The sequence below is a fragment of the Lepidochelys olivacea genome (genome assembly GCF_965140295.1).
Source record: "Lepidochelys olivacea isolate rLepOli2 genome assembly, chromosome: 12".
In the NCBI taxonomy this organism is placed as follows: Eukaryota; Metazoa; Chordata; order Testudines; family Cheloniidae; genus Lepidochelys; species Lepidochelys olivacea.
In genome coordinates, this window is record NC_140422.1 from 7,812,943 (window position 1) to 7,828,485 (window position 15,543).

At 49.3% G+C, this 15,543-nt stretch overlaps 1 protein-coding gene across 1 annotated transcript; it reads right to left on the reverse strand.

Moving 5' to 3' along the window:
- Positions 1-13,083: 13,083 nt before the first annotated feature.
- Positions 13,084-15,122, reverse strand: LOC311529189 (metallothionein). The gene is made up of 3 exons (XM_084644960.1): positions 14,897-15,122; positions 14,119-14,184; positions 13,084-13,328 (listed from the first exon to the last, which is right to left on the reverse strand). Exons 1-3 carry the CDS (start codon positions 14,925-14,927, stop codon positions 13,234-13,236), a joined length of 192 nt encoding a protein of 63 aa, XP_084501086.1. The 5' UTR covers positions 14,928-15,122; the 3' UTR covers positions 13,084-13,233.
- Positions 15,123-15,543: the final 421 nt, after the last annotated feature.

The following is a 15,543-nucleotide window of genomic DNA, read 5'->3' on the forward strand; positions in this document are numbered from 1 at the left end:
CAGGTTGCAAAGCTCATCAGTGGTCAAATCCAAGTCTCCTGATTACCTGTCCTATGCTTAAAACCACAAGCCCACCTTTCTCCTCCTAAAAACTTGTGCAAAGCCTTCCTGGACATGACTCCAGGAATGGCTACCGAGACATCCTTGGCTTACTCCTATTGGGTTTTTTCCCCCTGGACGCTGTGCTGACTGAGCTAATGCACTTAGGCACTAAAGTGTGTCACCCTGCCCGTCAGGAAATATATTTACGCTTCACTTAACACTGGAAATTGTACCGACTGGTTGCTGAACAAAAGCCACTCCAAATTAACAAGGTACAATACTCCAAGCAGCAGTCTTCTGACTACTAAGAGCAGCAGGGTCTGCAGCGATATGGAAGTGAATAGGTGACATTGACACAAACATGCCCTCAGAGCCAGCTTCCAGCAGTGGGTAAAAATCATGAATGTGATTTAAAGTTCTATAAATCAGTGCAAGCAATGCCTCGCCTGAAGGCTACCTGCCATTGTCAACGGTCATTTTGTTACTGAGTGGAGAACAAAAGTAGTGGGCATGGCAAAACAAAGGTCTAATACCCCTTACATAGATGCTGTGCCCAGATCATTGAGGAACATAGGACTAGAAAGGACTTCCTTGTTCGTGGAATCCAGTCCAGCCCTATTTAAGGCAATCCCTTCATACATCCCATTCATAAGGTCATCAAACTGCATCTTTCAGCTAGTTTTGAGTAGTTATGGCTAAGAGACTGGTTGTCACATCCAGGATTTGTGACACAACCCAGTCTATTTCGATTTGTGTTGTTTAAGCCATAGAAAGCTACCCCTTTGTATGAAAATATTCCTAGACCGACTTACGAACCCATCAAATTTAAAGACGCACCAGATTTTATCAACACGAGGCACAGCAAACAATGTAATAAAACACTGGTGTGTCTCTTTAAATACCGTTAAACTATTAAGGGCAGCTATTCAAATGTCCTTCTAAGGGAAAAGTGTAATTGAAACACCGTGGCAGGGTTTTCCTTTTCTGAAAAAAGGAAATGAAGATTGTACTCATGGGGACAAAGCCATGACTTCCTGTAACAAATAGGCAGGGGTAAGCATGAGACTGCAAACTAGGAACGGAGGCGTTCACAGGTCAAAGGTGAGGCCCCAAATCCTGCAGACTTATGCGGGGAGGAGAGGGTTAAAACCTGTGTCTCGTTCCGGGATCAAGACCGTAAAACTTTAATTTAAGATTGTTACCTTACGAACAAGCATGTAGGGCCTGGCTGTCCTTTCCCACCCAGGAGTTACTTCGCTGAAAGTCAGAGGGATAACCCCTGTTTGGGGCTACTCATACCCATCCTGGTCTGTTTATCATCTCTTAATCAGGCCTTCATTTTGAGGCTAGATGAATCATTTGAACGGTTATTGGTATTATGGCTGAACCTAGTAACACCAATCAAAAGTCAGGACCCCACTGTGCATTTCCCTTAATATTCACACAATTTGCATTATCTGTTCTGAATGCAGAAAACCCTGTACATAATACAGAAGATGCATTAGATACTGAGAGCCTAAGTAGACTAAGGCGTAAGTAGACTAAGCAATTGCTTAGGGCCCCAAGCAGCTCAAGGGGGTCCCCCCAACTGTTGTGGGGGGCCAAAATATTCCTGCTCAGGGCCCCCAAATGGGCTAGCACCACCTCTGACAGCCACACATTTTAATGCTCAAGAATTTTGCCTCACCTTCCAAGACAAACAAACAAAATAGCCGCAATAGTGAGTGATTCAAAGCAGCTAAGGAGAACCCTGGTAACGCTCTTGAACATCCGGGAGCTACACGCACATAGCTATAGGCCCCAATCCACAGAGCTCTCTGCAGGATCGGGGCGATAGGTTAAGTCATCTTTTGCAAGTTGCAATTTTGTCGGAAATATTGGCTGTATTTTGTTGTAAAGCACTGCTAAGGAGAGAGCAAACACACGTCAGACTTTACAACATTTTTACCAACCCAGGCACAAGCCCAAGTCACCCATCCTTATTCCAGATCCCTCGCCCTAGAGGAGTCGAATTTTTGTGAGGCTGGCGTGAGTTGTACGTGCCGGACAGTCTGCCATTCCCTTTGAGGTCACAAATCGCAGGTGCTTCTGCCCCATCTGAAGAGGGGAGCGAAGCTGGCCAAGAATAAACAAACAGATAAATAAATCACACAACGCTTCCCAAGGTAAGAGTCACAGCACTTGCCCGAAGAGGGGGCCTTACACGAGCAGACACTTGGTCATGCATGCTTCAGTCCCAAGGCTCTCATTCATGCCCACGACAGACGGGCAGCTATAACCCTAAGCAGAAGTTACTGAGAATACTCCCTAACGCTGTACAGTGATTCGTTCTGCCAACTGAAATCAGTGACTGACATATGAATAAAATCAGGCATTCTGTTTCTCAAGTAAAGCCTTTAATTTTCAGTCCTCACACTCAGGGTTATACAACAATCACCATTGTGGGAACACCACTTTTTTTACGCACAAAATATGCATAAGAGAACAGAAGATGTCCATTTCAGGGACAGCAGCTGCATTTATTGGACGCTGGCTCTTTGCAGACACAGCCCTTGGCACAACCATTGCATCTAGCTGGGCAACAGGAGCAGCAGCCTAAACAAAATAAAAATAAAAAGACAGTGTATTGACAGCAACAAAGATGCTGCATTCTCTAGAATCTCAGGAAATGCAACGTATGAAAGATGTCTTGATTGTGGTGGTTTTTTGCCCCTTTGTGATCTGTATCTAGTAGAGGAAAGAATACATGGCACACTTCTCCCTGTTCTATACTAAAAGATTAACCTCTCTTAATGTAGGTTCCAAGGGCTTTTGACAATCAAGTCCTACGAAGGTCTAACTCTGCTCTCAGCCATTCCATTGCAAGGACCCAATTCAATAAGCACATGCCTAAGTGCTTTGCTGTTTGGGATCCTATAACCAGAGTATCTATTGACTTCAGAGCAGTTCCTCTGCTTTTAAACTGGAGTAACAGAGCAGAATGTGGCCCTGAAACTTTGGGCTCCTCTTCACCACTCTTGCTACTCCCACAACTCACTGGAAACAACCTGATTACATCTCAAAGCCTCAGCAATAACACTTCCAAAGAAATTACAGCTCATACGCTATGAAAGTGTCAAAATACTTCGATCTAACCCACATTATCAGTGGTAAAAAAAAAATCTACTCACTTTTTTTGCAAGATACACATCTACGATTTTTGCATTTGCACCCGGCAGTACAGCCGCACGAGCCACCTTGAGGGATGAAGAGAAAGGAGAGGTCATCAGCATTGTTCAACTAGAACACCTGGTCAGACACCAAAAGGAGAATTTTATCAACAATCCTTTTCAGGTTATACAAAGTTCCCAAGCTCCCATCCAACCCCATGGCTCAATTTTCATTGTTTTTTCCTGTTCCCTGGCTCTTTCCAAAAAAGAGAAAAAAGTTACTTGAAGAATCTTCTCACGCCCTGAAAAAAGTGTATTTTAAAACATACTTGGCCCTCTTACAGGATATTTAAATATTGCCCACCTTGCTAAGGTACGACCAGGCGGTATTCAAGTCAGAGAGTTTGGGTTCCAGAATCCATTCACAATGATTTCATAACCCAGAGGGGAAAGCCAGAGTCACTCCAAGGTGCCACAAGTCCTCTTGTTCATTTTGCAGGTACAGACTAGCAAGGCTGCTACTCTGAAACCTCCAAGAGCTCGAAACTCTCTCCCCTGCCCATGCTGATGGCATGCAAGGATGATGGCTGTTTCCCAGTGAGGGGAAAACAGAGGCCCTTCCCAGAAGGGCTTAATTTGTGAGGCAAGAGGTGCAGGGTCTCAAAAAAAAAATTTTTTTTTTTTTTTACATCCACAAACGATGCAGCAAAGACCACAGGTGCTGGGCTAGGCACTGCCAAGCCTAGAGGTGCTGGGGCTTAGCCCTAGCACAAATTAAGCCCTGGCCTCCCCGACTAGTCTAAGAACCCCCCCATGGCAGCTTGGAGCAGGTGTCTGTGCATCCCGCCAGCGGGGGGAGTCACTCACCGGTAACACAAGGACAGTCCTGGGGATCCATCGCTGGCGTGGCTCCTTCAGTAGCGGCTCAGTCAGAGGGAGACTCAGGGATCAGAGGAGAGTTTGGCTCACGAGCTGCGCCCGCTGCCTCCTATTTATCCCGGCGGAAGGGTGAAGGTGAGCGCAAAACCTCCGCGAGCCCTGCACACGACCCCCGAAACACCAAAGGGGGACGCAGTCTGCAAACCCCTCCCCCGAGTGCATTGCACGATGGTGCTGTAGCCACACAGACTGACCAGGGCGCTGTGTGCAACCCCCGTGCATTGCATGGTGCTGTGTGCAAACCCCCTCCCCCCGTGCATTGCACGCCGCTGTCTCGGCACAGACCGATCACAGCGCTGTATGCAAACCCCCGCCCCGTGCATTGCACGGAGCTGTGTGCAAACCCCCTCCCCCCCGTGCATTGCACGCCGCTTGGTCGGCAGAGACCGACCAGGGCGCTGTGTGCAAAACCCCGCCCCGTGCATTGCACGGTGCTGTGTCGACACAGACCGACCAGGGCGCTGTGTGCAAAACCCCGCCCCGTGCATTGCACGGCGCTGTGTGCAAACCCCCCCCCCATGCATTGCACGGCGCTGTGTCGGCACAGACCGACCAGGGCGCTGTGTGCAAAACCCCGCCCCGTGCATTGCACGGCGCTGTGTCGGCACAGACCGACCAGGGCGCTGTGTGCAAAACCCCGCCCCGTGCATTGCACGGCGCTGTGTGCAAACCCCCCCCCCATGCATTGCACGGCGCTGTGTCGGCACAGACCGACCAGGGCGCTGTGTGCAAAACCCCGCCCCGTGCATTGCACGGCGCTGTGTGCAACCCCCCCCCCCATGCATTGCACGGCGCTGTGTCGGCACAGACCGACCAGGGCGCTGTGTGCAAAACCCCCCAGTGCATTGCCCTGTCCCGCAGCTCTCTCCTGGGGCACGCGGACCCCGCTGCACCCCCAGGCAGGGCTTCTCCTTTCAGGCTCAGCCTGTCCCAGCCAGGGCACGGAAGAAGGAGCCGCGATCGCTCCCCTCCCCACCCTGCCCGGGGGGCGGAAGCTGGGCCCCGAGCCCCAGCAGCGGGTCTCCGTCCCGTGCGCAAAGGCGGGGCTCGGCCGCCCAGCGGGACTCAGGGGCTCCCGGGCCCGTGCGCTGCCAGGCGCGTGCGGGGAGAGTCCCCAGGCCGGGCTGCGGGGAGCTGGGACAGCGCCCTGCCCCACGCCCCCCCGGAGCCACCCGGGCACAGCGGGGCATTGCGCCCCCTGGGACACAGTCACTGGCCTGGCGGCCCAGGGGCGGGTGTTTGAAGGGTGCTGATGGCAGAAGCTCTGCCAGCGGGAGAGTAGCCTCTTCTGGGAAGCCTTAGAGCAGGGACGTGCCCTGGTCTGGGACACTTTGGGGGGGTGGGGGGCAGAGCGAGAGAAGAGCAGTCCCTTAAAAGCCGGTTTGGCCTCATCCTTTACCAGTTAGGGCCTCTGTTCCCTTAAGAAGAACAGGAGGACTTGTGGCACCTTAGAGATTAACCAATTTATTTGAGCATGAGCTTTCGCGAGCATGAACTTTCACTTCATCGGATTGAGTTCATGCTCAAATAAATTGGTTAGTCTCTAAGGTGCCACAAGTCCTCCTGTTCTTTTTGCGAATACAGACTAACACGGCTGCTACTCTGAAACCTGTTCCTTAAGATATATGGAGTTGATCACAGTCATGGCAGCCGGTGCGGGATTGTAATAGGTCTCCCCGGAAGGGAGCCCCAGGAACATGGCTGAAACCCCCCCACTTCCCCCCCAGACAGAGGGCTAACAGGAGCCAGTGGCTGGAAGCTGAAGCGAGACACATTCAGATTGGAAAGAAGACACGTTTGTCAGAGCAGGAGTTAGCCACCATTGGAACAATTCGTTCCTAGGGGTCCGGGCGGCTTCACCATTGCTAATAGCTTTTTAAAATCAAGATTGGATTTTTGGAGGAGAAATAGGCTCTGGTTCAAAGGGAATTATTTTGGGGCAGTTCTATGGCCTGTGTTACACACTAGGTCAGACTGCATGAGCACAGGGGGCGCTGCAGGTCTTGGAGGAGTCATTCTGAACATTGATGATCAGCTGTCAACCGCAGCTTTATCCTCCTCCCCCATTTCCTTCTTTTAGGCTCCCCTCCTGTTATACCAATAAAATAAAAACCAGCAGGATCTTATTAAAGAGGAAAAGGCAAAATGCCACATTTATTGTGAATACATATAGAAAGAATCATAGTAAGCAGTTAGTTATAGCTATAACATTCCATTCATTCATTCATACACACACACGTTCTGCAAGGTTGTTATCATAGTTACCAGCCTTAGAGTTGCTCATGTCAAGCCACTGGCCAGGTGGCCTGGACATGAGGAGGGAGCAGGGCCTTGTCAGATGCTCATGTGATGCTCCTGGAAGTTGGTTTGCAGAATCAGACCCCAAAGTTCTCACTTTCTAGAGTCCATTTTTATAGGAATTTCTTCCTATGCCAGTCTATGGGAATTGCTTCATCATGCTGTTGGAGAATCAATCAGCAGATGGCACATTCCTGACGGCTCCGTGCTGCCAGATGTTATCTTGTTCTTTGGTTCTCCCATTCTTGAGGCTGTTGGGTGGATTCCAGTCTGCCCTCTGGGGGTCCTCTGTTTATTTCCACTTGATGCCTTCTTCAGCCGATGGACACTGGATTCTTAGGCTGGCACCTCCCTGATCATTCAGTTATTATCCACACCGAGCATCCATCCTCATACATCCTCTATCTCTATTTTAATCACAATTGTTAACAAAGCAAGATGAATACAACAAAAGGGCTGGGAGTCTCTGGGTGCTGTTTCTGTTGTTACAGAGTATTGCTTTGAGTCTCTCCCTGTGTGAGTAGTTGTTGTTACAAAGAATTGCTTTGAGAACAGACTCTGTCTTAGAATGTACTAACACAATTAGCAGCTTGCAAGTTTCACACATAGAGGGAGAGAAACAGTACCAAAAACCAAGAGACCTCTTAATTAGTAATACCCTGGAATTTAAACTATGGGGAAACAAACTCATTTGTGATTTTAATACAGAACTTCTTTAATATGATCCAACACTCCCACCAACTCAGGCAGCATGAGGTGAGACCAAGCTCTCCCCGAGCCACCACCCCATCTTCAGTTTTCCCTGTTTATTCTCAGGGGACCCCACAAACAGGTCTGTTGCTGGGGCAAAAAGAGCCTGCACGGAAAGGCAAAGAAAACCCCAGAGAGTGGGAGAACCACTGAGGAAATTCTTCTACCTCAGTGGTACAGCAGTTGGAGGCAGGAAGGGAGGCAGCCAGAAGTCGTTCAGGAGGGGTGGAAAGGGGAACTGTATCCCTCTGCTCTGGGAAGTGAGGGGATGATCTAGCCTGGCACTGCCATTAGAAAGATGCTGGATTATGACAGGTCTCTGTGGCATATGAGTGGGAATCTGTTACAGCAGGGCACGCCAATGTTGACACCTCATATCGTGCAGGGAGAGCCACCAGATGCAGTAGCTTCAAGCAGGACCTGGTCACATGCAGAAATATTAACTCAGTTTTAGCAAAGCCCTTTAGAAACAAAGAAAATCTAGCTTCTGTTACATCCATGCAATGCCCCTGCATCCCCCAGTGTTTGTATGGCAGAAGCACCTATGTACCATGGAGTTGGATGCGGATGATTGGACAGACTTCAATGGGATCGCTGGGGTATAGATGAGGACAGGCTGTAACCCTGTGTTTACTGTATTACCCACAGAGTGATTACAATTAAGGGCATGCATTTAAGGCACTCTGAATAGGCCTAGGGTAAAGAAATATTGCATTATGGCAACAGCAGTTCCTTTATCAAAACAGCCGAGTCTCAGTGGGTTTCCTCCAGCTCTGTTACCCTCAGTGAGCCTTGTCACCATTCAGAGCAACTGCACCTGCATTCCTCCTCTGTACCCTCTCCAGGGCACCTACTCTAGGCCCCCCGTGGAGGCCCGTATCTCACTCTCTCCGGACCAGGATTTTTCCAGGCTGTACAGTTCCCTGCCTACCCTATGATATCCCCAGCAAGCCAGGCTGCCCAGAGTCTGCATTTTGCAGCCTCCAAAGATGATGAGCAACTCTAATTTCTAGCAGTTATATGTTACCACACAGCTCTTTCTAGGCAAATAGATTAATTTTTAAGCACTACAAGGAAACCATAAAAACCGATACAAGTTCCCGTACACATACGCTTGCTACAAGTGACTGGAGCATTGGAAGCCTACCTCCCAGGTGGAGCAGGGCCTAGCCTCGTGATTGTGGCAGCAGCTCAGACCAATGGCAAGTGTAGATCCAGGTACTGATCGTACAGTAAAGCCAGAGTCAAAGAACCAAGCGAAGAGTCAGAGGCAGGAAGCACCCGGGAGTGAAGAGCTAGAGCAGGGCAAGTTCAGCTATAGGTATGGTACACAATGAGCAGTCACTACACTGCTGGGCTCAGGTAGCAGGCTGCTGGCTCACCTGACCAGTCAGGCAGCACAGCCATTTGTGAAAGGCTCATTGGGCCCAGCTGAGTTTGCTGGGTTGCCTAGCAACTAGGCTGGGCACCAGCTGTGCTCCTCACACTTACCAGAAGTCCTCCTTCAGTCTGATGGGGTCTCAGTCGGCCAAAGCCGTGCAAGTCCCTGCTAGGGAGGATTGGGGCTTCCTTTGACAGAAGATCCTGCTGTTGGCTGGATGAGAAAGAAGGCCCTGATGAGGTGGGTGAGGTATTATCTTTTATTGGACCAACTTCTGTCAGCGAAAGACAAGCTTTCAAGTTTACACAGAGCTCTTCTTCAGGTCTGGAAAACTAACTCAAAGTGTCACAAGGTTTGAACAGATGGTTTAGCACAGGCAGTTAACATATATTTCAAGGGACCGTTCAATGGGTGTTCACTTATGCTAACCAATCTATTCAAATCTTGTATTCAACAGTGACGCTTTGAGTTTCTTTCTCAGACCTGAAGAAGAGCTCTGAGTAAGTTCAAAAGCTTCTCTCTCTCACTGACAGAAGTTGGTCCAGTAAAAGATAATACCTCATCCACCTTGTCTCTCTAATATCCTGGGACCAACATGGCTACAACACTGAATGCAAAGAAGGCCCTGAGTCAGTTCAAAGTCAGGCTTTTCATCCAGAAGTCCTTTTGTTGTCTATTTGTCTGTGGAGAATCCAGTTTGAACTGCTATAGTCGACTGTCTCCACTGGGGTCGCCTCTCTGGAGGTGTTACACCCTCAGTGAATTTGCCTAATTGCCCCCCATTCTTGGTTCCTGCAGGAGCTGTGGTCACCCTCCCCCATGGAATTACATCCAGTCCCTGGCTCACAATGATACATAAACTTTGTAACAGAGTAAGATCTCCCAAAGAGGTCAATTTCCTGTCACAAGCCTTGTAACAGCTGGGTCCCAGTAAGACCAGCACTAAGCTTCAGAAAAGGCAGCCACAAAGCTTCAAATATCCACAGATACTGGGGAAAAATGAACTCCTTGGGAGCCATCCCAATGAATGGACTTTCTGGATTAAAATGAGAGTCTTGTATTACCTGAAAATAAATTGCTCCAGCCAATTACATCCTTTGTCAGCATCCTGACAGATGAACAGGAAACCAGACCCTTACAGTTGTATTACTGAGTCCCTCGTGATTAGGGTCACCACCTGGTAGGGCCAGTATTTGACTGGTCTGGCCAGTTCTTTTATGGCATTGCCAGCTGGCAGAAAAATAATTTAATCTGCTGGGGTTTTTTTACCTGGGTCTAAAGATTTGCATTATTATTACAATATACTGGGATACCTGATGTTAAAAGTTTCTGTGTCCAGCTAAAGATGCTACCGTGCTTCCACTTCTGCAGTTTAAGAAAACGATGTCATCAATCTTATCCATATGTGTTAGCTCTCTAGATACAATAAGTGGCTGTTGAAGGGGGAGGGAGATTCTGGAGTTACCTTGTGGTTGGGGTTGCCTGGGGCTTGTTTTGTGGGGGTGGCGGAACTGCTGGATTTTTGCATTTCAAAGGTGGTAACTCTACTCGTGGTTGCCCGGGATGATGAAGGAAAAGCCACAACTGACAGATCAAATATAAAACATTTTCAAAAAGTGCCCGGATAGTGGGTGTTGCCGTTTTGGGGCACCAATCCTGCAACACCTTGGGCTAATGTTCCAGGGCACTGAGTATCTCCAGCTCCCACGGACTGATATTCAGCCTGAACGTTCCTTCTTAATTTCCTCCTATCACCCTCTGGGTGCTCCCTGTGTACTGTGCTCAATAATCCCTTTCCTTCCTTGGGGTTTACACCCTTCAGATACGAGCAGCATTTCCTCATGCCCACCCACCCCACTTTAGCCATCCTTCCTTAGCCCAGTTCTAAGTATTGAACCACATTTCCAGTCTTTCCTCAGAAACCAGACCCCCTCCAGCCTCCTGATTAATTTTGTTTCTCTTCTCAGAGCTCCCTCCAATTCTTTACTATCTTTCCAGTACCGAGGGGCTCTGGCCTGAACACAATACTCCACATGCTGTGAGGTAGGGAGCTATCTTCTCCCTGTCCGGTGACACACAGCCCAGTATTGCATTCGTGCCTTACTGCACTGCCAGCTCATATCTAGCATACTCACCCAGAGGGAGCACCAGGGAGGCTGTAATCTTGAAAGAGCCCAAGGGCTGATAATGTTAGCTAGAAGCTAGCAGCATGTTAGCCAGAAGCTCGCCTTTGAGAGGAAGGATGATGCAGTGGTTAAGGGTGCCACTTGGGAGATCTAGGTCTAGTTTTCTGCTCTGCCACAGATTTCCTTAGGCTTGGTCTAAACTACGGTTAGGCGGACGTAAGGCATCTTATGTCAACCTAACTCTTATCAGTGTCTACACTACAGCGTTGTTCCCGCTGATGTCCGTTGCCCGCTACACTGACCTAATAACGCCCCCTCCATGAGAGGCGTAGTGCTTAGGTCGATGTCGTTAGGGTGACGCCATGTCTATGGAGATACTGTGTTACTTACATTGCCTGTTGGCTGCCAGCCCTGCACGGAGCTCACAGCGGGAGCCCAGCCAACCTAGGGCTGACAGCCTGACCCACACATCCCTGGGCCAGGGGCTCCAGTGTCCCACAATACTTCACACAGTTAAGTTGGTGGAAGTGCTCCTGGGGAGGACATGTACCACCGACGTGGGGGGCATCGTGTGGACATGAACCACTACAGTAATTACTGTGGTAGCTGTACATTGACCTAACTTAGGTTGACTTAATTTTTTTTGTGTAGAAAAGGCCTTAGTCACATAGTCTCTCTGCGCCTCAGTTTCCCATCTATACAGTAGGGATAATAGCACAGTCCCATCCTCACAGGGATTTTATGAGGATAAATAGACTAGTAATGCCAGAGTTGAGTGTTAGACCTCACTTTGCTTGCCCAGCCAGGCTATGGAATTGCTGAGCAGCAAGAATTAGGAGATGGATTCTGGCCAGATGCAATGGGAAGACGTATTAAAATCTAGCAGTTTAGAAGGGAGCATACAAGCAACAATAAACAACGTGGATTCCTAAGAGACTCCTAGTGCCCCAGAAGGGGGCAAGGAGGCCATGGCCTCCCTCCACATGTGGGATCCAAAATGACATGGGCCTTCTTTGCTGCCACATCATGGCTCATGCTCTATTTATCTTGGGTACTTTTATGACCCCCATTACTGGAGCATCTGAGCACTGCACACTCTTTAGCTGGTCGTTTTCTAAAGTGGTAGATTTTAATCCTTCCACCCAGTGCAGCCTCCTCACTAGATTTCTTAATTCCCCAGTCTGCCATCCTGAAAGCTCATATCCTTGTGCTGCCCTGCTCCCTCCTCCAATTCCTTGCAGGTGCACATGGTCACTCTTTCTCAGCTAGCTCCCCTCTCATTCTCAGTCATTTCTGCCACCTGTCAGTAAAAAAAACAGCCCCAGGAATGGCTTTTCCTCTGGCTATAGTAACTACTTGCTGTGTCATTTTGAGTCCCACTGCTAACAAATGGGTACCCCGGCAACCCCCAGACAAGCAACCAAGAAGCCAACAAGTCCTAATATGATAACCGAGGGGCTATTAAGCCCCTCTTCCTTCCAACACAATTAAAGGTGTACAAACTCTAATGAGCCCCTGGTTTTTAATTAGTGAGACTGTAGCTAAGTCAGCTATTTCCCCTTAACCTTTGTATGTCCATGTCTACCCTTGTGGCTGGTTGTATTTGTATTGTTGCATTCTGAGCAGCTTGCCTACAGGGCTTCATGTGAGTAGAGTGCCTACAGGCCATATATACAGAGCAACACCTACAGCAACCTAGTCTGGAAGATCCTGGCCTACTGCAGTGAGCTGGAAGGCTAGCCAGATCAGTTATCCCTGCAGAGTTGGGGAGCCTATCTAGACCGTAAAGCATTGTGGGCTGGTTACAGGAAGACCGCCATGTTCCCAGCCTGGGGGATAGAGTAAGCTGCTGCAGCTACTAACCATGTCATATAGACACAAAAGATGTTCTGAGCCAGCCCTGTCACTAGCTGGTTATAAATGCATTTGGAAGTGGCGGTGTAGACAGGCCCCAAGTTGATGTAATATGTGTGTTAAGAAATCAGGATGAAGGGATGTTACGTCAGTTTAGACTTCACCCCTCTGCATTGGGCTTGCATCTGAATTGGCACAATGGATTGAGGGTCAGCATCTTGCAGAACTAGGCCCTGTGTTCTAGGCACAGCGATTCCTAGGCTGCTTCTCCTTGCTACCAAGGGACAAAAACAACTTTCAGAGCCACCACTACAGAAATACTGTGTTTGAAAACATTTCTCCTTTTGCCTGAAGTTCTGCTGGCAAAAGCAAAGCCAAGCCCATGCTAAAGCTTCATGCATGAGCTGCATTCTCTGGGTTCTTGTTAATGCTCCCATGAGATGTGCTGCTAACGCCCTGTGCAAGAACTAAACTCTGAACAGGGGGTTTAGTCTTGCAAGCTGGAAATCACTGAATTGAATGAACATGCTGAGTAAGTCCAGCATTACATTTCTCCAATCATGGCCTTTATTTTCATTCAACCTCAAATCAACATTTCTATGAAAAGGTACAAAATAGTCATTGCTACATTACAAACAAAATTAGGTTTCTCCCTTCATACAGAATATTTACAGGAGAACAGAAAATAGCCATTTTAAGAACAGCAGCTGCATTTACTGGTTGCTGGATCTTTGCAGACACAGCCCTTGGCACAATTATTGCATCCAGCTGGGCAACAGGAGCAACAACCTGTTGACAAAAATCAAGACAAGATTATTGGAGATGCCAGACGAAAAACAAACCAAACACACACCAACAACCCTCCCCTGTAAGAATTTAAGGAAGTTCAACATGGACAAGACAAGGAGCAAAACCATGCTGTGAACTATACTTTATAAAATATTAAAACATCTCAGTTGTATTGTTAATACATATTCCTCACAAAGGCCACATAAAAGTCAAGACTGGACAATCCTGGGTCATTTCTCACCTTAATATAGGTCAGCATCCTTGCTCTGACCCAACAGTTTTGTTAAGAACACTCAGCATATGAAAAAAACAACTAGTTGGCATTGGAAAGTAGAGAAGTTTTTACAAATTATACTTATGGAAAGGACACGGATTCCACCTTTCAGGCCCACACTTCAAAAATAAGTATACAGTTTAACAACAGATGCCCTGCTTCAGCAAAGCACCTGCTTATCTTAAAGCATATGCTTAAGACCATTCCCTGTCAGCAAAGTACTTGCAGCCTGATCCCAAGATCCCACTGAAATGAAAGGCAAGACTCATTTTCCCTTTGATGGGCTTTGCAGCAGGCCCATAAAGCACAGCCCACTCCCACAGACTAAAAGTTGAGCACAGGCTTAATTGTTTTGCTAGATCAAGGCCAGAAATTCTAGCTTCTATATTCCAGCCTCCATACTGCTGCCATGGAAGCCAGTCACAAAACCCTCATTCATCTCAGTCTCAGCAAGGCAGGCAACTGCTTGGTTGACAAAACATTTTTAAAGGGGGGGAGGGGGAGAGAAATACTCACTCTTTTTGCAAGAGGTGCACCTGCAATTCTTGCATTTGCAGGAGTCAGCACAGGTACAGGAGCCACCTGGTAGATAAAGGGGGGGGGGGGGGGAATGAGCATCACAGCTGGACTAAAATTAAGAGGACAATCGGGGGGCAAGGGGAGAATTTTATCACCCACATGAAAAAAAAAACCTCAACAACAGGGAAAGTCAATAGACAGACCATGGACCAAACCCCCAGGTGTTTAACACACCACAAAGAGTCTTATTAACTTGTTATTATTATATTCTTTTCTCCTGAGTCTGGACCTTGACAACAAATAATTGATTACCCCCGATCAACAGGTTTCATCTCAGTCAATTGCTTCCCATTGCCCTGCTAAGTACGAATTACCCCTAGGTTATCCCTTGGTTTGAATCGGTCTTGTTACCTGGATCTGACAAAAATTCACTGCAAAATCTTTTCCCCGCTCCATGGGGATATATTGGAAAGTAGCCTACAAATGGACCCCCCCCCCGCTGGAAAAGGATCTTTACAAGCCAGCCCGGGGCGCGAAGGTAAAAGCAAGTGACATTTGAACCAGGGAGTTTGGTTTGCAGGAGCCAGTCGCAGAGATTTCACAGCGGCCCCGAAGGGAGAGGCCAGAGCCGCTCCCGGGTGCGTCGATCCTGATCCTTCCCCTTCCCCTGCAAGGAGCGTGGCTGTTTCCCAGCGAGGGGGAAGCGGAGCCCCATAACCCGCCCAGCAGCTTGGAGCAGGGTCTGTGCGTCTCCGCAGCGGGAGGAGTCACTCACCGGTAGCACAAAGACAGTCCTGGGGATCCATGGCTCACGGGCGCGGCTCAGTCACACGGAGGAGGCGAGGCGAGGTGTGGAGGGGAGCTGCCCGCCGCCTCCTATTTATCCCGGCCGAGGCGTGGGAGCGGGCGCAAAACCACCGCCCCCGCCAGCCCTGCACACGGGCCCCGAAGCAGCGAGCGGAGCTGGGGACTGCTGGCGGCTCCTATCACCGCACAGCGCTGCGTGCAAACCCGGCCGTGCCGAGCGCATCGCACAGGGCTCGGGGGTGCCCCCGCACAGAGCTGCGTGCAAAGCCTCCCGGAGCGCATTGCGCGGTGCTAGCCCCGCACACACCAGGGCGCCGTGTGCAAACTGGACACATCCCTCCCCCCCCCTGCATTGCGCGATGCTAGCCCCGCACACACCAGGGCGCCGTGTGCAAACTGGACACATCCCTCCCCCCCCCGCATTGCGCGATGCTAGCCCCGCACACACCAGGGCGCCGTGTGCAAACTGGACACATCCCTCCCCCCCCCCGCATTGCGCGATGCTAGCCCCGCACACACCAGGGCGCCGTGTGCAAACTGGACACATCCCTCCCCCCCCCCGCATTGCGCGATGCTAGCCCCGCACACACCAGGGCGCCGTGTGCAAACTGGACA

What these genes read in the sequence shown, in the direction of transcription:
- LOC311529189 (XM_084644960.1), bottom strand. Translation starts at nt 14,927, where the DNA reads ATGGATCCCCAGGACTGTCTTTGTGCTACCG. An exon ending in GGACTGTCTTTGTGCTACCG is followed by an intron (nt 14,185 to 14,896) that starts GTGAGTGACTCC and finishes TTTATCTACCAG; the next exon opens with GTGGCTCCTGTACCTGTGCT. An exon ending in GTGCACCTCTTGCAAAAAGA is followed by an intron (nt 13,329 to 14,118) that starts GTGAGTATTTCT and finishes TTTTGTCAACAG; the next exon opens with GTTGTTGCTCCTGTTGCCCA.